Source organism: Pseudorasbora parva, chromosome 7 (genome assembly GCF_024679245.1).
Source record: "Pseudorasbora parva isolate DD20220531a chromosome 7, ASM2467924v1, whole genome shotgun sequence".
Classification (NCBI taxonomy): Eukaryota; Metazoa; Chordata; class Actinopteri; order Cypriniformes; family Gobionidae; genus Pseudorasbora; species Pseudorasbora parva.
This window is the reverse complement of record NC_090178.1, coordinates 17099892-17120946: the sequence shown is the minus strand read 5'-3', so window position 1 is coordinate 17120946 and position 21055 is coordinate 17099892. Positions and strand designations below refer to the sequence as shown.

The window sequence follows — 21055 nt, the reverse complement described above, 5'->3', positions numbered from 1 at the left end:
TTTAAATGTTGGAGTTTAAACCGCTCTCTTCAATGAGAAGATTAAGTCTTAATTAAATGTAGCAAAAAGACACTCAATGACATGGAACAGGATAATGCAACTGAAGCAATAACTATCCCGGAATGCCCTCTTCTGGGTATACGGAGTCATGCATGAGTGTAATGCGTGCATTACCAATTGTCCTTCTAAAATGTAATAACAGTTTTCTGAATTAATTATGTTTCCTGTGAATTAAACTGCATGGGAGCAATTACTGTAATGATGCTGTGTGAGTCTAAGAAGACATTGTTAAATAGTTCAGGTTTACCAGCTTTGTGTTGCTTCAGACTCAAATATAGCCTAAAAGGAAAAACAAAACATGACATTTACATAAAAAAGTAATTGGTGCATGACATGAGCATGATTTTTTTTAAACAACATCAAGATTTAATTTAAAGTAGGCTACACGTTTATACAGGCTACTTCTGCGACATCATTTCTTTAAAGTTTTTTATCCTATTTTTCTCTACATTAGCTTATTAGTCCTGCAGTATTATACAAGCATTTAAAAAAAAAAAAAATACGAATACTCCATGTAGCCTCTCATTTGCCATTAGGTAGAACCATGGGTAGAACTGCATGCACATAACCATAAAAAAGGTTATGTTCAAATGCAATTTGATGGAGGTGACCCATACACCGAATAATTGGTTTGTGTACAGTTACATACCTATGGGTAATGAGGCTTTTTAGATATTTATTACTAACTTAGATTTCAGTCCGAGGAGCTCCAGCATTTTCCATAGACAGTAGGAATTTTCTGAACTTGGAGTCTGAGGGGGAAATAAATAATAAAATTGTCGCCTGATTGATGACGTACTTCCTGGTTGTGTAGTTTATTGTAACACGTGGAAATCTACAGTGGACTGAAATACAGCTTTATTTCTTTATTTACAGTATTGAACGTGTGCTAGAGTAATCGATCACAATGGTTAAACCAAAATTCAAGGGGAAAAGCACCATAAATCCCTCAACCTCCAGCAGTAATCCCGGTAAGATTAAACGAACCACTCTCGATGGATATGAACTAACGTTACTAGCAAGGCTAAGCTATTAGCCAACTCAACTCTTGTTGAGAAGTATACGAGTAGTCTATAGTTATGTTTTCATTGTCTCATGTTGTAAAGCAAAGGTCTTCTATTCGTACAGGGTTAACGTTGATTGTGTGTAACCACGACTTCTGTAAATGTACTGTTTAAATTTCCCTTCAGATGCTGCTGGCACATCGTGAAGACTGTCAGTGTACCAAACGTGCCTGGTTTTTACAATGACAATTATAACATTGAATAAAAATCGTTCTAGTTTGCTCAACGTTTGTTTAAATGTTTTTCAAAAAATGTGCAAGGGTCCGTGACAAAAATTATCTTTATTTTTAGGGGAAATTTGCCCCTAGAATTGATTTTCAGATATATATTTTTTACTCCATTGTGGACACATTTTGCATGTTATTTTGCAACACACTGCATGTTATTCATCTGTGTCAAGTGCTTAAAATGAATGTTGTCAGTCTAAACAATTATGGCTGTCATATTTTTAAATATCCAAAAGATTTGTTACTTTCAGAGCCATTTTGCTCTGAACCCTGATTCTACTGCTCATAATTAACAATCAGTATAATAAAAGCGATCTTTCTTTGTGTAAAATATTTAGCGTATACATGATAAAATAGGTATTAAATGTAACCAATAATTAGTTTAAGGACAAATTCTTCAAATTATATATTATAGTTTAAAAGTTTGGGGTCTGTAAGATCATAAATATATATATATAATATGTAATAGCAAAGATGCATTAAATTAATTTTTAAAAAGTGGGAGTGAGGACAATCACAATTTTAAAAATGCTGATTTTAAATAAATGCTGTTCTATCATCAAAGAATAGGCCTAATCGACAATAGAGTACAAAAATATTAAGCAGCAATTTATTTTTAAAGTTGAAAGTTTTTAACATTCATAATAATAAGTAATGTTTCTTGAAAAGCAAATCAATATATTATAATGATTTCTAGAGGATCATGTGACACTAAAGACTGGAGTAATGATGCTGAAAATTCAGCTTTGCTATCACAGAAATAAATGGCATTATAGAGTATATTAAAGTAGGAAAGTTATTTTAAAATGTCAAATATTTTGCTATATTACTGTTTTTTTACTGTATCTTTTTTTTTTTTAAATGCTACATGTTCATGGTGAACATAAGAGACTTCTTTCAAAGCCTTACTTTTGAACGTTCATTGTTGATATGTACTGTACAGGCCAAAAGTTTGGACACATTACTATTTGTACTTTTTTGAAAGAAGTTTCTTCTGCTCATCAAGCCTGCATTTATTTAATCAAAAATACAGATTTTTAAAAATATTTCGATATATTATTACAATTTAAAATATTTGTTTTTCAATTTATTATACTTTAAATTATCATTTATTTTTGTGACGCAAAGCTGAGTTTTCAGGATCGTTACTCCAGTCTTCAGTGTCATATGTGACATCTAGTCTATCACATGATCCTTCAGATATCATTCTAATATTCTGATTTATTATGAGTGTTGGAAACAGTTCTGCTGCCTAATATATTTGATGAATAAAAGGTTCAAAAGAAATTAATTTATTGCGGAAGGCAATTGAGGTGTAAGCGGGGATATTTTGCACATTATTAATGCAATAAAATATTTAAAAACAGAAATTGTGCATGATCCATTGACAAAGCAGTTGTTAGACTTTGGAACTGACACAAGGAGCCCTTCTGTTAATCGGGACCCTTGTTCCAATTTAACAATCTATCACAGTTATGCAGTTCACCCAAATCTACTAAACATTGCACTATCTGGCCCTGTTTATAACAATGTTTGTCTTTTTAACATTCCCAACCCTACAGACCGAGTCAAGGGAGCTGGAGGGAACAACATGAGGGACCGTGCCACCATCAGACGATTGAATATGTACAGACAGAAGCAGAGATGGTAACGGTTCGCCCTGTCATTTACAAAGTGACACATAAAAGATTTAGATTACTAGCAAACACTTGTTATAGTGAGTTATGAGGTTTTGGCAAGAAGTAAAGATAATTATGATAAGACATGCATATTTTTCACAGCAATAGCCGAGGTAAGGTGATCAAGCCCTTGCAGTACCAGAGCACAGTCGCTCCTGGAACTGTGGCCAGAGTTGAGCCCAACATCAAGTGGTTCGGTAAGAGGGATTCATTTTCAGTTTTAATGAGTATTATTGAGGAGAACTATTGTCCCCTATTCCAAGTAGGATTAGGATCTGAATATTTCTTTGCTTTTCCTGTTTGCTCCCTGTGCAGCCAATACACGTGTCATCAAGCAGTCGTCCTTGCAGAAATTCCAAGAAGAAATTAACGCAATAAAGAAAGATCCGTACCGAGTAGTGATGAAACAGAGCAAGCTACCGATGTCCTTGCTGCATGACCGAATAAAAGCACACGTGAGTATGCATCTGCTGCAGAAATTCTGTTGGCCTAATGTAAGCTATTGAGAGGAGACAGGTGGGCAAATTGTTGGCACAAACCCCTTTTAAAAGGTTTGAGATTTGCAGAGCACCCAATCCCATCATTCATTGTGAATCCTAAATATATTCATAATTCACTTAATTAAAACCAGAAATAAATTTAACATATTTTAGAGTATCTATATAACATCTAACTCTGGGCTTTACATTTAGTTTGATTTAGGCACTATTATAGTATTTATTAATATATTTTCAAATGACCTGATAATGATGATAGTGTGAATTATCATTTATAATTTGTAATATGTGCCATTCACTGGTCATTTTTATTATTTTTTGAAATTCTATTTAGCTATTTATTTAAGTTTTAGCCCTTTCAGTACTTTAGTAGCCTGACGTGGTCATACTCAATTCTAGTCAGAATATGAGTCTGAAACTGCTCCATTGGGCTGTGATTATGAGGCGTGTTTCAACCGAAAGACCTCAATTGGACAGACCTACAACCAATCAGAGCAACAAAGCGACGCATTGTCAAATGTCAACAGATCTCCACTGCACTGTGTTGCCAAGTCCGCATTTTTTTCCGCGTGTTTTTTATGTCCGCGGGTTGAAGCAACTATTATGTGACATAGACCCATGAATGCGAATTTTAGCAGGCAACCATGCCAAAATAACACACATTTTACCCCCCTAACACCATTTTTTTCTGGAGAACCCCCACCTGAGAAGCTATTGTTTAGGGCTAGTAGTTGGCGGGTTTTGTTGTAAAAACTTGGCAACCCTGTCTGCACGCGCTGGAATAAACGATCTTAGCCGGTGTTGTAAAAAAATAAAAGAATTTAATGATACACAGAGTACTTACCCAACATGATCATCATTTTTGAGGGAAATTGTGAAGGTGAATGCATATACAAACAAGCTCTCCGTTTAGGATTCAAACAAATATAATCCAAGCCCATTTGATGATGTGCATGATTACGTTACTGTTGATCATCTGTCCATCATTGCCTAAAGCCCGCCCTGATGATTTCATTGGTCCAAGCTGTTTCTGTTCGGAGATAATTACTCCTCTATGGATTGAGGCCAGAGCGAACTGCCCGACCTAAAAATGTTGTGGGCGGGGCTAAGTTCGGCTGGCATCCAGGCTAGTACTTTAGTATTTCTCAAGGCAACATCTAATTTCTCGTTTACATTTAAGTCTCTAATATTTATATTTTATTTTAGTTTTATTTCAATTACTGAGCATGATTTATACTAATTTGTTAAAGGTTACAACACTGACATTATTTGTGCTGTTTTTATAATACTCAGAGTCTCTGCCTACGTACATGGTTCAAATTTTGAAGAGCAATCAAAGTATGATATTGTGTGTTGGTAAGATTAGAAAAAATAAAGTAACAATGTCCCTGGCCGTACACTCCAGGAGCCAATTCACATTGTCAATTTCTGGCAAATTTTCATAAACAATTAGCTTTTAGTCATATATTTATGTTTTTCAGGACACCTCTTGGCTAAACGTCTCATAACTTGTTGACCTTGTGTAACACGTAGTAACTAGATCAAGAACGCAACAAAAACAAAAGTTGTGCCATGTTAACGGTACATGTGATTTTGTTAGTCTGAGTGGAGTGTAGTGAGGGCACGGCTGACAGGTCAGGACCTGTGAAAGAACTTACTCTTTGGCACCAAGGGACCTCCCATTTGCCAGTAGTAAAGAACACAGCAATAAACATGTGCTCAGAATAAAATGTAATGTTTCGCTCAGTCCTTCCATGTTCCTCCTGCAACTGTTGTTTTACTTCAAGATCTAAACTGTTCCATGTGTGAGCAAAACCTTTCAGGACATGTAATGAACATCCCACTCTACTTTAGTTCTATCTCTCAGAACTGTGACATTCGCTATGTTTTTGTGCTTGTATTCAACCTTGGTTGCAGTGAATCGGCAATACTGTGTCTCAGTTATTGATTTTCATCCTCTCTTTTTGATTTGTGGTGTTTAAGCAGCTCCTCCAGCATGTGCCGTAATGCCCATTGTTTGCGCACATTTTTGCTCTTTCTCAGAAATATTTTGAACATGTTGTGATGTGGTGGTTAGCCTCAAATCAGGTTGTTTTTTATCATCTGCGTCAATTGTTCCGAAGAAATGCAATCTTACCAGAAGTACAATTTCTTACGAGAAATGTTACTGGCTTTGACAAGATCTGTAATTGCTTGTCGTTTTATTCCATCCTCTGTTGCAACAGTGGTATGGCTTCCCTTTTCTTTTGTTTTTAGGTCATTACAGATTGCAATTTGGCCTGGTGCAGTTCAACGTGTAAGATGTTTCGTTATTCTTAGGATTTTGTGTGATCTTGATATAGGCATATTTGTCTTTATCAACACTAAAATTAGCTGCCTTTTTGTTCAAATGTTAGCTATATTCTAGCAACATTATCGTTCAAAAGTTTGGGGTCGGTAAGATGTTTTTACAAGAACTCTTTAATGCTCACCAAGGCTGCAGATTTGATCAAATTGCAGTAAAATAAGTAATATTCTGAAATGGGATTACAATTTAAAATAATGGTTTTCTATTTTAATATATTTTAAAAAATAAATTCCTTTGATGGATTTTTTTAACATCATTATTCCAGTCTTCAGTGTCACATGATCCTTCAGAAATCATTCTAATATGCTGATTTGGTGATCAAGAAGCATTTGAACAATTTTGAAAATACGTTAATATATTTTGTTAAAGCTACACTGTGTGATATTTTCCCCCATCTAGCGGTGTAAAGGTATATGACAATCCAGTGAATATTAGTTTCTGTTCCTCTCAATTCCGATTTCGGTGGCCAACTCCTACGGTGGCCGATTTAGTCCAAGATTAACATGGCTTCCAGTTCGACCTCCTCCATGAGTGCCATCGAGTGTTAAAACGCGAAAAGCGAAGCTTGAATTTACGGGTATGTCCCTCTTTGGCTAATGTACTTTCAAGATGGAGGGGCAACATGGCGACCAGCATTCGAACCAAGGGGGTAATCTAGCACTCAGAAAGCGTTCCACCCCTAGGAGCTGCCATTGCTAACCAAGCCATCACCTGCTTTTAGCATCCCATTGACTCCCATTCATTTTTGAGTCACTTTGACAGTGAATAACTTTACATCTGAGACGTTTAAAGACTCCATTTGTCCATTGTTTATTTCTAAAGAAACACGACAATGCATAAAAGGCTCCGTTACCTTGTATCTTACACTATCGCCCCGTAGAAGCTGTTTTTGTAAAAATAGGCTAACGATTGCGTCATAACCAACGCGACTCTGTCGCACAGTTGAGAAATTACCGTATAGACCTGAGGAGACGCTCGCAGGCAATCTTTTACTGTCTATGAGACAGTCGGGGGGACGTGGAGACATAAAGTCTGATAAAGTCAAGGGGGAAGAATGGAGAGAAGCCCATAGTGAGCCAAAAGCAACGGGAGAAAATATTTAAACAACGTGATTCAGCTTTCACTTTCCACAACTACTAGAAGACCTACAGCTGTCAGACAGGAGGCTCACGTCACATCTACGTCATCAAGCTCAGTCTGAGCCTGCGCAGTTCGCTCAGCCATCAGGAAGTGAGTGCCCCTAGGTTGACTTCATTATTTCGCCGTTGACGTCAATGGGATCGCTCAGTCCATTTCTTTTACTGTCTATGATTCGAACCCCTCACCCGTATGTATTTTCAATGACATATTATAAACTTACGAGAATACTTTATTACTTGAAAGAAGTAAATATACATTAATGAGCACATATATTTTTTGAAAGACCTAAGTGTTTTACCTAAGAATAAACTAAAAAAGTTACACAGTGTAGCTTTAAAGATTAAGGATACTTTGGTGAATGGAAAGTTCAAAAGAACAGCATTCATGTTAAATTGATTTTTTTTTTTTTTTTTTTTTTTTGTAACAATGTATGTGTCTTGATCAATGAAATGCTTCCTTGCTTGAATAAAAGCATTAGTTTTTTTAAACAAACAAACTGGCACAAAACTTAAGAACAGTAGTGTATATAAAATTCTAAATATGTAAAGCTGGTGTTTACAAATCTGATTTAAACCACATCTGCATTTAGTTTACAATCTGATCTTTTTTTTGCAATGTCTAAACAGTCAGATTGGATTTAAAGTGTTCTTTTCTGGGTTGTTATAAAGTGTGCAATGCTTTCTGGAGCTGAAGCCAAATACACAAATGTACTTTTTTTGAGTGTATTATGTCACTTATCATTGTGTTGAGGCTTAAATCTTTACTATAAAAATATTTTGTGCACGTTCTTGTAAGCTCTGAAATGTGTTGAGGTCACTCTGCTCCCCCATAAATCATTGGGGCTTCTTTCCTCTTGGGAATGGGGCACAGATAGCTGTCAAAGGTGCTGTAAGATCAGATTCTTTAAAAAGTAATGAACATCATGGTAGGAGGATATTAAAATTCTCATGAAATCTGTTTGTCATTTTATCTTCTGTTGATTCTTGTAGAACTCCAAGGTGCACATTCTGGACACAGAAACATTCGAGACAACGTTTGGCCCAAAGGCGCAAAGAAAGAGGCCCAACTTGACTGTGGGAGAGCTGAAGGACTTTGCTGAACAGGCAGAAGTCTCGACTCAGAGCTACAGTGCTGAGAAAGACCGTGATTTGGTGTTTGAGGACAGCGGAGTCAAGTAAGTGGGGTGACTTCTAAAGTTCAGTACATCCCTACTGCAGGGACTATGCCCTGTTTGTCTAGCATGTATGGTTTATATATCATGATATAACTGGATAAATTCCTTAAAGCCACATGATTTCTCCTTCACTGCAGGGACGAGGCTCGGGAGGAAATCTTCAAGAAGGGTCAGTCAAAGAGGATCTGGGGCGAGCTGTATAAGGTAGCTAATACCATCTCCCAACAACTTGATCATCGAAAGTTTTAATGCCAACCACAGTACTGCCAAATGATGCCACACCTTAAACTAAAGCTTTTTTTGCACAGGTTATCGACTCTTCAGACGTCATTATCCAGGTGCTGGATGCTCGGGATCCTATGGGCACTCGTTCCAAAAGCATTGAGTCCTATCTAAAGAAAGAGAAACCTTGGAAGCACCTCATCTTTGTGCTCAATAAGTGTGACCTAATTCCCACATGGGTTACGGTAAGATAAGAGAGCATTATACTTCAATACTAGTTCCAAAAACCTGTTAAGTTGCCTATGTAGGCTGGAATAATGTTCCAGATGCTTTTTAAGAAACCTTCACTTGGGGAAACCCAACATAGAATGCTAGTGTAGTGCACTTCAGTAAGCTAATTGGGAAAACAAACGCCAGAAATCATGCCAGAAATGTCAATTCTAAATCTACTTATTCGATCAATGGCAAAAAAATATCATAGTTTTATCCATCATTTGTGTGTGCTATGTATTAGTGCTATTAGCTTAGCATTATCATAACACTAGCCTCTTTTTATATCCATTTAAATTGGTGGTAGAAATGTCAGAAGTCTTAATGATAAATATACTTGTTCATTTAGTAGCAAAATGTATGAATACAATAGTTAAATCTAATTTAAAAAAAACGCTTTTATCAGGTATTTATGTGTTATGTATTTGTGTGCCTATCGTTATTGTTAATTTAGCACGTACCTGCCTGTGTAGAGCTATCCACCTATATAGGCAGTAGACAGCAAGGCTGCTTACTGGGTTTTTGGAACAAGCCCACTGTCAGCAATGTGTCCTGTCATACATTCAATTATCCCGTCTCTGCAGTTTGTTTCATTGACAGACAGGCATGTTTATCTTGGCTTGCCCAACTTTTGTAATAGTTAACCAGTTAAAGGCTCCTGCCCTGACAGATATTTTTCCGTCTTTCACATCTATAATTCTTGTTGTTTCAAAATTGTTATTGGTGATTCAGAAATGCAGCAACAAGAAACAAAGGAGTTTTACCAGCTGTTTATAAGACACAGACCTTTGTATTCAAGCCAAAGAAGCATTTGCCCACCTCCTTCAGATTTATGACTGAGGTCTTTTGTAAACCTAACAGGAAAATGATTGGGAAACACATTATTTTTGTTGTTGAGAGGGACATGTATATGAAAGAAAGAGGACCAGGTTTCATTTTAGAATGTTTTTTATTTATTTTTTATCTAAGAAGTTTAAACCTTTTATTTGTATGTATGTGTATATGTATATATATATATATATATATATATATATATATATATATATATATATATATATATATATATATATATATATATATATATATGTATATATATATATATATATATATATATATATATATATATATATATATATATATATATATATATATTTTACTTACCTTTTTATTTTGTCTATTTATTGATTTGACTTTTTATATCTTTCACTTTTTTAATATAGCTGGTGTAGCTGGCAGCAAACGAGTATAATTATATTAATACACATTTTATACATGAATATTCTCTTGAATTTAAGATGAACTACAATTTTATAAAGAAGAAAAAAATTGTTCATAAATTGTCATGTGTTCACTTAGGATCATTGTACGGATTTTTGCTTATACATATGTGTATGTTGTAGAAACGCTGGGTTGCAGTTCTTTCTCAGGAACACCCCACTTTGGCCTTTCATGCCAGCCTTACCAACTCCTTCGGCAAGGGCTCTCTTATCCAGCTCCTTCGACAATTTGGCAAGGTGAGAACTTGAACATTTACAGCATATTTTTATGTGCATACACATCATCATACCTTGGTTACCAGGGTCAGCAGGTTTTAAATGCACAGCAGTTTTGCTCCGCACTGTTTATCTCCTCAAGCCGCAGTTTTAGGACAAGATCAGCCTGTTTTCTGGCAACAGAAGTTGAAAGCAGTGATTTGGTCAGGTACCAGATGCACCCCACCCTGCCATAATATTGGGCTCCTTTCCTGTCTTCACATCTGCCTCTGAGCTATTTTTGGGAACACAGCTGTAAACAAAAACTTGGAAATACTTAAAAAGAGAGTGGGCTTACATAACATAAATTTTGTTGAGATTTATATGACAAGACACTCTTTTAGGAGTTGGAAAACACTGGCACAAAAATATCCCGGTTACCATGCATGCAATATAAATCTGCAGGTGTAATGACATTTAAGAGGCCTTTTGTAGGTTGTGTATCAAATCTTCTTTTTTTTTAAGTCAAGTCACCTTTATTTATATAGCACTTTTTACAATTAAGATTGTTTATTTCAAAGCAGCTTCACAGTGTTAACAGGAAAATATTGCAACAATTTAATAGAAAGTAATATAATTAAATATTTAGTGTCCCCAACTGAGCAAGCCAAATCCTAAGGCAACAAGGGCGAGGGTGGCAAGGAACCCAAACTCCATCAGGCGACACAATGGAGAGAAAAAAACTTGGGAGAAACCAGGCTCCGTCAGGGTGCCAGTTCTCCTCTGGCCAAAGAACAAACCGTGTATGATTACGATTCAGGCAACATTACAAATCAGAAGTCATATTAGATCCGAACAATCAGAATATTTGTCCACTTCCATCCGGTTGAAGATCGGCGTCATCGTGCAAGAGATGGGCTTGTTTCTGTTGATCACAGGAAGAGTCTAGTTGACACGTTTTCTGCTGACACTTCAGGGCAGCGTTTGTTGCGTTTAGGTGCAGGTCCACTATCTGGTCTGGATACGGCCCGGATCCAGCTGACAACATAAACCTCGAGATAAAAAGAGAGACTAACATTAGCATAGATGCCATTATTTTTATGATGTAACAAGTACATCAGGTGTTATGGGAAGTGTTCCCGGTTCTGGCTCAACTGATTTGAATAATATAAATGAAAAATGTTTAATGTGTATGCCATAGTAAAGAGATGCATTTTTAATCTAGATTTAAACTGACAGAGTGTGCCTGCTTCCCCAACAATGCTAGGAAGAGTGTTCCAGAATTTAGGTGCTAAATAGCAAAAGGATTGACCACCTACAGATATTCTAGGTATTATCAACTGGCCAGAATTTTCAGACCACAATAGACATAATGGAGTATAATGTTTTAAGAGCTCTTTCAAGTACTGGGGAGCTAGACCATTTAGTGCTTTGTAAGTAATTAGCAAGATTTTAAAATGTATACAATGTTTAAAAGGGAGCCAGTGCGGTGCTGACAGAACCGGGCTAATATGGTCATACTTCCTGGTTCTAGTAAGAACTTTAGCTGCTGCTTTTTAGACCAGATGCAGTTTATTTATTAAGCGAGCAGGTTTAATCCAAGAGTGTCTTGTTTTCTTGACGTCAATACTATGAAACCGACATTATATTGGAGCACTCGACAAAATGTGTGTGTGTATTTCTTATATTTAAATGCTGTTTTTCAAAATGACATTTGTCTACTATTAACATGTCCATTGTTTTTTTTTTGTTCAGCTCCACTCAGATAAAAAGCAGATCAGTGTTGGCTTCATTGGTTACCCCAATGTTGGAAAGAGCTCTGTTATCAATACCCTGCGCTCCAAAAAAGTCTGTAATGTGGCACCCCTTGCTGGTGAGACCAAGGTAAGACCGCAAAGCTCTTTTTGTTTTTGTCTCCGGGATGTTTTTCACCCCCTGATTTCAGATTTTATACATGAAAAGTATGACCCACATTGTATAAATCTGAGGAAATACATTGGCACTTTCAAATACTTTTAAGATACTTTTTTCCTTTGCGAGCAGCGCATGAGCCAAAGTTTTCAGTGTCTTGGAGTGGCCCGGTTGGTTTGCAGTAAATGCTGCTCCACACAAACTTCATCTCTGCATGTGCTGAGAGTTTCAGTTGATTATAACATGCGTTTGAATATGCAGTGCGCCAACCATCTTAAATGTGTCATGATAATCGTTTATAAGTTAGTGATAGTTCACCCAAAAATGAAAAATCACGTTACTCATCCCAAGTTGTTCCAAACCTATTTCTTTCTTCTGTTGAATACAAAAGAAGATCTTTGAAAGAATATGGGTAAGATTTGATGGGCCCAATTGACTTGCATAATATGGAAAAAAATACTACTTGTTCTGTAAAATAAGATTATTAATATTTTACCGTCCATGTTTTTGCAATATTAAAATATTTCTTTGATTGTGCTAATTTTTAGGATTTAAATAATAAAATAAAAATATGTTGAATAATATATTATCATGGTAATTATTACAATTGTTTGTTGTAGTCATATTGTATGGGAAAAGAAGAGGGTTTTTTTGTGTTAGCTGATCACATTGCCCAAAAGACTTAATTTACCAAAAAATTTGAAGTCTGTGATCAGTTCACTCACTTTGTCATTCCAAACCTGTATGACAAAAGAAGAAATTTAGCACAATGTTCAAGCTGCTTTTTCCATGCAATAATTATGAATGAAGAGGAAAGGCTATCAACCAGCCAATTATACATTCAGCGCCGATTCAGCTTTTCAAGTCGCCTTCTATTTAAGAATTTTCATTTTTGGTGAGCTGTTCCTGTAACATCCACTTGTAGTTATCTACCGATCATGAAGATCAGACGATTGAGCGACTCTTCTCATACGTGACATGAAACGATCCTGAATTTAATTTGTAGTCCACTCGCGAGTGTAATACTACCTGCCAGCTCCTGACATGTGTTAACATTTTGGATGGCTTAAGTTTCCAGCAGTTTGGTTTTGGCTGCTACGTTTGTGTATTCTTGTTTTTGTGTGAAATTACTTTTTTTATGTAGTCAAAATTTTCCTCTCATTTCACAAACATGGAAATGAGAAATGGTTTTCAGAGAGCGAGTGAAAGTTCAAGGCGAAGGAAAAAAAACGCATAACTGACAAGAGGCCAGATTGAAATCAAATTCTAAACAAATCTGGACTTCCACGCTCTTCTGTTTATGTTTTAAATGATGAATTACATAATTAAGAATTTCCCTTGTGTGCCCTGATTTGGGTGATTCTTCAATTATTAGACATTTTCTTTTCACTATTTTCTTTTCTTTAAAAACAGTGTTTCTAGTTCAATTATGAAATAAATAGGAAGTTTGATTTATTATAATACTTTTTGTTGTGCCTCTTTAAATAGTTATTCCTAATGATGAAATCACTGTTAAGGCCTGTTTAGTTTCATTTTTATTATCTCAAAAGTTATTTGACTGCTTGTTAACTTATAACAAGTTATTATAAATCGCATTTGTTTAAATGCAGTTCGTTATATTGAAATGTTTTAGGTCTTGTGGTTTCTTAAATGGAGGCAATGGATGAATCTATGGACTGGTTCAAGCTCAAGCGTTATGCCACAACCAACTGTTTTGTTTCTGTCTGACAGGTCTGGCAGTATATCACACTAATGAGACGCATTTTCCTCATCGACTGTCCTGGCGTCGTCTACCCCTCCGACGACAGCGAAACTGACATTGTGCTGAAGGGAGTGGTACGATGACCTTGACTCAAAGTTAACCATTCAGATTTTCCAATCCCAGCGGCTTCATCCACTTACTTTATATCTGCTGCTTGTAGGTCCAAGTGGAGAAGATCCGAACTCCAGAGGATCACATCGGAGCGGTGCTGGAGAGGGCCAAGGCAGAGTACATCCAGAAGACATACCGCATTCCATCCTGGAGCTCCGCCGAGGATTTCCTGGAAAAGCTCGCCTCGCGCACCGGAAAACTGCTTAAGGTCTGGCCTGATTGTGGAGTATCTGATAAAATGAACTGTCAGCTCGGTCCTCGCGGCACATTTGTTTATTCGTTCCTTTAGAGTCCGATTGAGATGTGACAGTTTGCTTACTTTAAGCTGCTGGAAAACATTTCATTTAAAGTTCGAATGGCCAAATTTGCGATACTCCCGTGCCAAAACCACTAAGGTTTTCTCAAATCAGAGTTTTATAAAAGGGTTTTGGCCTACAGGTTGGTTACTCTGGTTGGTTCACGTCTTTATCTTTGTTCAAATACTGTACGTGTCTGTGCTGTAAGATCTGGTATTTTGTGTCGTTCTTGCAATACAGGGTGGAGAGCCAGATCTGTCTACTGTGTCTAAAATGGTTTTGAATGATTGGCAGAGAGGTCGCATCCCCTTTTTCGTGAAGCCCCCTGGGGGCGAGATGGATGAAGAGGTAAATGGACATTTGTTCTTAATTTCCCACAAAGTTGCAATTCTTTTAGTAAAACGATATCTCAGGCTCTATTGAAAAATGGCTTCCAAGACAATTTTTTGCTAAAATTAGAGCTTTGTGTTTCTCAGAAGACATTGTTTATATGTAACTCTAATGCATATTGAATTACTTGGTACAAATCCTTTTTAAGTCACTGTGGCCAACAAAATTACTTGAGTTTTGCCAGTCTTTACTGGCAGACTCTGATGCACTTTTAAACATTTATGGTCTTAAATTGACACTTGATTTTTCCACTCAGAACAAAGCACAACCAATGCTGGAAATGTCTGAGATGGAAACCGAAAAGGAAGAGTTGGAAAACGGACTTGAAGCTCAGGATGTGGAGGGGGCTTCATCTAGCCAACAGGAAGAGCAAAAGCTGCTGAGACAGAAACAAGAGGAGATGCAGAAACTCTTCAGTAACGTCAAGCAGAACTTTGGCAAAATAAACGTTGCTCCGGAGTTCACTGAGGAGGACCTTGTGCCTGTCGAGATGCCTGACATACTGGAACCCTCAGGGTCAGAAGATGAGCAAGATGAGGAAAATGAGGAAGACGAGGAAGATGAGGAAAAAGAACAGAGTGGAGAAGTACAGGAAGAAGAATCCTCTGTTTCCGGCCTCACGACCACAGCAGAGAAAAAGAGCACACGTGATGTAAATAAAGAGATGGATGGGAAGATTGCCAAATTGAAACAGTTCCTTGATCGTGCCAAATCAAAGCACTTTTCAGCCATACGGTTTGTTTACACTCATATTGATAAGATTATGAGAGGGTTCTTTTATTTTTAGTTCAATGTTTAGCACCTATCTAGTGATATTGTAATGTGTTGTCTTGATGTTTTTACAGCATACCTAAAGGCCTTTCTGAGAAGGTGTTCACTGAAACCATAGCAAAGCAGAATGCTGCAAATAATCTGCAACGGAAAGGTACACCCAAGTAACCCAAGTTGATGCCAAATATTTGTATTGATAAGAGACATGGTCACTAGTAGTAGTATGATTTTTTTTCAATTTAATTTGTAGAATTTTCTAATGCTCACCAAGGCTGCCTTGATTTAATCCTAATACTGTAAGAACAGTAATGTTGTGAAATCGTATTACAATTTAAAATAGCCATTTACTGTTTTAATATATTTTAAAATGTCATTTATTTCATTGCATGTCACATGATCCTTCAGAAATCATTTAAATATTCTGATTTGCTGCCCAAAAATGTCTTGCTACATTTCTAATCAACATTGAAAACAGTTGGATATTTTTGTGGGAAAATATTTTTAAGGATTCTTTGGTGAATAGAAGATTTCTATTTTAAATACAATTTGAACTTTTTTAACTTTTTAAATGTCTTTACTGTCACTTTTGACAATTTCATGCATTATTGCTGAATAAAAGTAATTAAAATGTCTTTTTTTAAAACAGGGTCCCCGCGGAGTCTTAAAAAGTCTTAAAAGTATTAAATTTCAAAATCAAAATATAAGGCCTTAAAAAGTCTTAAATTCGCGGAAGCATTGCGTTCTAGGTCTTAAATAATGTTAAACAGGTCTTAATTTTCCTACGTCCATGTAACGCTACCTCATTGAAACGCTCTCGCCTCCCGCAGCACGCGAGCATGTGTGTGTATGTGTGTGTGTTTGTTCCGTGGTGTTTGTAGTTCTTTCTTTCGCTAGACCAACTATTGTTCGCTCTATTACAACTACAAATTAGACAAGCATGCCACTTCTATTGCAGCCAATCAGTTTTCGTGTTATTGGCACAAGCCTCTTTCTGATCGTACCCCACAGACGCATAAAACGGATTTTATTCTTCAGCTGAGTCTGACGGTTCTTGCAGTTCCGCGATCGTGAACGCAAAGGCGAATCTTTCTCACCATCTTGCTTAATGACCGAATAAAAGTATTATATACCCGATTGCACTAAAAGAGTTAATAACAGTGATGTAAACTCCGAACTCTGATGTCAGGCTGTGTGTGTTTGCTGTTCTAGGCTCATTAGCCTTACGTTACTCTTGAACGATCAAATATACACATTATGCATATGTCTATATCCTGATTTGAGTTAAAAAGTTTGCGACATGTCAGTAAGCACTGGATCTGTTCATTAGTAAGTTCTCAAAGTGAAAGCAAACTAATTAAGCTAAGCTAGCGGCGACCCTGCCACACTAAAACAATGCATGCACTGAGACAAATGCATTTGCCCACATATCTAAATGTCTAAAGAAGTTGAATAAGCCCTATTTCTAAAAACGGGTGGGTGTTCCTCTTTGTAGATATGCATCTTTATGTTGTATTTATTTGTCCTATTGTCATTTGTTTATAAGTATAAATTGTATTACTGACCGATTACTTGATTACGTAATTACTTGAAAACTTTTGACTTATATTAAGCAATTATTGCTGTGGTTTACTTTTAAGATGTTGGTCATATTTCAAGCGATCGTGTTTTTAAAGATAGATAGCACACAACTGAACCAGCCTTTTTTTTGTAATACCAAACAAGATTCATGCATTTTGTCAGTTTTATTGCCATGTGTGACTATTGTGCATCTAACATAATAATATGGTTAATGTTGCATCCTAATTATATAAAAAAAATAAAAATGTTTGCAAATCTATGGAAGTGACCACCACAATATATATTTATAAATTTGACCAAAATTAGTTTTTATATATATTCTATAATATATATTTATATAATATATATATATATATATTCTAATCCTGGTGGGATTGAGCTATGAATAATAAGTTTACTAATACTTTGTTCAATTTAAATAAATTAAATAATATAAGTTTAAGTAGCGTAGTTGAGTTATTCTGCATTTCCTATGCATGTTTTTTTTATTGCGTGATATAGGTCTTAAATTTTATTCATAATGGTCTTAAAAAGGTCTTAAAAAGTCTTAAATTTGACTTGGTAAAACCTGCAGATACCCTGTTAAAGTATTACTGACCCTAAACATTATTTTAATATTCACAATAATATTAATTATTAAATATTGATATTGACAGTACTATAAGCAGTATATCAAAATTTCTATAATGCAAGGTATGACTTGCGAACCTACACTGTAAAAAAAGTATTTAAAAAATATGGTTTCCTTAAAATTTTGAGTTAAATTTTGAGTCAAATATTGACAGATTTTGTAAGAATATGGGTTAATTGTGTTTTATTTTTGAAGATGTGGTGAAACATTCCAAGTTGTGCTATTTTTATGATTTATCAAAAATTTTGTGTGGTTTATTATTCAGATAATATTTTGAGTTTCTATTTATTAAACCAATTTCCTTCATTGTATCAACTCAATTTTTTTTTATTTCAATTCACTCAAAATTAAGGCACCAGCTTATTTACTTTTTTAAGTAAATATTTAAATATTTTTTATTTAATTTTTTTACAGTTTAATTGAATACACAGAATATTTTCAGAGATGTTTCAGGGATTAGAAAAGATTTGTCTTCTTTTTGTGTTGTAGCTGTTACAGTGGGCAAAAAGAGGAATGCTGTGGAAGACGAGGAGCCTGCACAGCCTACCAAACTCACATCTAAAGAGGTATGCACTGTTCTCCTATCTCCCTAATTCCTTGGTACAGACAGCTCAAATAAATTTGAGACCAAACTAATCTCTTTCTCTGTGTTGAAATACTTCACCCAAACAGAAAAGAAGACTGGAGCGTGCCCAGAGAGTGAAGAAAGTGGGGGTCCGCTATTATGAGACGCACAATGTCAAGAACAAGAATAAAAACCGAAAAATGCCCTTGGATGGCAAGAAAGCCAAACGAGCTAAGCGATAAGACCTAGTCAGATACCCAGTCACATCAATCCCTGTTTCCATCGTCATCTCGGTGGCTAAGAACATCTGGAGTGAAATCACAGTGATTTGTGTAAAGGTGAAGGTTTGATTGATGGTGCAATCGTTCCAATGCACTTTATTCATACTGTGCACCACCCATCCTCATGAACATTATGACTACAATTCATTTCAGCTCTGTGCATTTTCAAAGTTTTTAACTTAAGACAGTGTACTGATTCTGCAGTGTTGAAATGTGGATCATGTACCCGCGTGTCTGTCTGTTCTTTTTCTTTTGTTTGGAGGGGGGGGGGGAAAGAATAAATACTCCGAACAGATGCCTTTATAGTTTTATTTATTGAAACTGAATAGTTTGTGTATTATTATTCTAATAGTATCTAGGCTTTATTCTTCAAGGTAATTATGCCCTCCAGTTGTGCCTAAAAAATAAACGGAAACGTTAGATTCTGATAAATAATGTCATAAATATCTTCTGATGGTCTCTGCTTTACCTTGAGTTGCTGGTTGGTTCGTTTGAGGAACTGGACCTCTTCGGCATGCTTCTTTTCCTCAATTTCCCGCCGCTCTGCTTCCCGTCTCTCGATGGCTTCGCATTTAGCTTTCTGCTCGTTCAGTAGCCTCTCCAAATCTCGCTTCTCGCTCTCCAAATCTGAAATCTACCAAGAGTTTTTTATCTCACCAAACAGAAACATTTTAATTGTCAGGTCTTGCTTTAAAGATGATGACTTTTCTACTGCAGAACACAAAAAGAAGATACCCGTATTTTGCAAAATGTCTCGTGTTTCTTTCCCCACAAAAGTAAAAAAGAAAAAATGCTTTGGATGCTATTGACTTCCATTATAGACCAAAAACTGTTGAAATATCTTCCTTTGTGTTCCACAGAAGAAAGCAAGTTTTGGATTTCGGTTGACCTATTCTAATAATGACCTTGTTCTCTGCATCAGACTTTCCCTGCTCCCCCTGAAGTGCTTTCCTCATGCCAAAGGCCACACTGCTCTCATACAGTGTCTGATAGGCAGAGATGGTCATGCGAATCTCATCTCTTACTTGCAGCAGTAGAAGGCCCCGCTCGACACAGTTAATGGTGACTTGTCTGATTAACTCGTCTTAAGAGATTTGAAAAATTGTACATTGTAAATCAATGTCAAGTGCTATTAATATGTCACTTTGTTTAGAAAATTTGATTTTTACCGAAGCACTGAGAGTAGAGCTCCCTGCGGACTGAGCAGATGCCCGTCTCTCTGGCCTGCCTCTCCTGCAGTCTTTTGTCCAGCTGTTCTTGCAAATGAATGACATCCATTCGTGTGCATGGAGCGCTGGACACAGGCTGCACCCATAACTGGTTGTCCTCCATCCATTCCCTGCAACAACCATTTGTAAGATTTATGCTGTTCCATCTAAAAGTTTGGGGTCAATAAATGTTATTCAAAGACCTATCTTATGATCACCGAGGCTGCATTTGAAACATTATTAGAGTTTAGATTTTAAAATGTTATTTTGTCCTGTCATGGCAAAGCTGAATTTTCCGCCAGTCTTCATTGTCACATGATACTTCAGAAATCATTCTATGTTCATTTGATGCTCAAGAAAAGTGTATTCTTATTATTGTATATTTATTTCAGAACTATTTGATGAATAGAAAGTTCAAAGGAACATAATTGATTTGAAATATAAATATTTTGTAAAATTATAAGTGTCTTTACTGTCACTTTTAATCAATGTAATGTCTTACTGAGTAAAAGTATTAATTTAATATTCTTTCTCTAAAGCTGACTGGACCCAACATTTTAAAAGTGTGTGATGTTATTTTGGCAGCATCAGCACCGAGTTGAAGAAAACTAATCATTGTAAGAGGTCTATTTTACTTCGGTGGTAGAATGGCATTAAGGATCTCTTCGGTTTGCTGTTTGATGGCATCCGATGAGGGACTCTTGGGTTTGGGTGGAGGTGGGACCGGGCCGGTTTCAGCCATCTGTTGGGGACTCACTTTCAAAGGGCGACTCTGTGTGACGTGAGGACAGAGAAGAAAATCAAGTGTTAGAGCATTATTACAGCAACAATGTAACGTTATATTTTACAGTGTGTTTTTTTATTCCTATAACGTTACATAGTTACATAATACATACAATAACTGCTTACCCATGGAGACTTCCTTTCTGCATTTTTGCTCACTAACACCGGATAATCATACTTCAACAAGCAGTCAGACGGAGTAATCATGCTTGTAATGTGCCAAGAAAGAGTACGGTAATGTTAAAAAGTCTGCGTTTTGGTATGAAGCTTTGGAAGACTACAAATTTCCTCGGTAGCGCTGTTTCGTTTAAGTTGCTATAACAACCGCGCTTGTCCCTTCGGAGTGGTCTTCTTTACTCCGCATTAGTAGTAAACATTCTTTACAAACTATACTACTATAATTACCGATTAAATGTTTATGAATTTGAATTCTTTAAAAAATAAATTGCACAATTATATTGTGGTATTTTATTTTTCTATATAAGCCCATGACAGAACTCGCCACTGGGTGGCACTCCACGTAAAAACAAAAAGGTGATATAAATGTGATATATTTTCAGCCAGTCAAATATAATTTCGGATAGATAAGTGAATATGCATCCTTTAACTCGTTGTT

The 21055-nt window shown here is 36.1% G+C and overlaps 2 protein-coding genes across 4 annotated transcripts; one reads left to right on the top strand and one right to left on the bottom strand.

Moving 5' to 3' along the window:
- The first annotated feature begins 864 nt into the window (after nucleotides 1–864).
- On the top strand, nucleotides 865–18697 carry gnl2 (G protein nucleolar 2). The gene is made up of 16 exons (XM_067448364.1): nucleotides 865–1031; nucleotides 2914–2998; nucleotides 3133–3227; nucleotides 3346–3485; nucleotides 8004–8188; nucleotides 8326–8392; nucleotides 8497–8655; nucleotides 10081–10194; nucleotides 11908–12036; nucleotides 13795–13899; nucleotides 13986–14144; nucleotides 14473–14580; nucleotides 14879–15357; nucleotides 15468–15547; nucleotides 18092–18168; nucleotides 18275–18697. The coding sequence occupies exons 1-16, from the start codon at nucleotides 968–970 to the stop codon at nucleotides 18407–18409; spliced, it is 2181 nt and encodes a 726-aa protein (XP_067304465.1). The 5' UTR covers nucleotides 865–967; the 3' UTR covers nucleotides 18410–18697.
- Nucleotides 18698–18743: 46 nt separating this feature from the next.
- On the bottom strand, nucleotides 18744–20948 carry dnali1 (dynein, axonemal, light intermediate chain 1). Of its 3 annotated transcripts, XM_067448368.1 has the most exons (6): nucleotides 20566–20946; nucleotides 20292–20428; nucleotides 19618–19787; nucleotides 19354–19532; nucleotides 18918–19082; nucleotides 18744–18845 (listed from the first exon to the last, which is right to left on the bottom strand). In XM_067448368.1, exons 1-6 carry the CDS (start codon nucleotides 20644–20646, stop codon nucleotides 18804–18806), a joined length of 774 nt encoding a protein of 257 aa, XP_067304469.1. In that variant the 5' UTR covers nucleotides 20647–20946; the 3' UTR covers nucleotides 18744–18803. The 3 variants fall into 3 exon arrangements, with proteins under 3 accessions (XP_067304469.1, XP_067304470.1, XP_067304468.1); XM_067448369.1 differs by having other exon boundaries at nucleotides 18787–19082; nucleotides 20553–20948; XM_067448367.1 differs by having other exon boundaries at nucleotides 18787–19082.
- Between the last annotated feature and the right edge of the window lie 107 nt (nucleotides 20949–21055).

Bases quoted from the DNA above. Each gene is read 5' to 3' on its own strand.
- gnl2 (XM_067448364.1), top strand. From the start codon at position 968: ATGGTTAAACCAAAATTCAAGGGGAAAAGCACCATAAATCCCTCAACC. The intron at 3,486-8,003 runs GTGAGTATGCAT...TGATTCTTGTAG, and splicing joins ATGACCGAATAAAAGCACAC to AACTCCAAGGTGCACATTCT. The intron at 10,195-11,907 runs GTGAGAACTTGA...TTTTTTGTTCAG, and splicing joins TCCTTCGACAATTTGGCAAG to CTCCACTCAGATAAAAAGCA.
- dnali1 (XM_067448367.1), bottom strand. From the start codon at position 20,646: ATGATTACTCCGTCTGACTGCTTGTTGAAGTATGATTATCCGGTGTTA. The intron at 19,533-19,617 runs GTAAAAATCAAA...AAATCTCTTAAG, and splicing joins GCTCTACTCTCAGTGCTTCG to ACGAGTTAATCAGACAAGTC. The intron at 19,083-19,353 runs GTCATTATTAGA...AACTCTTGGTAG, and splicing joins AGTCTGATGCAGAGAACAAG to ATTTCAGATTTGGAGAGCGA.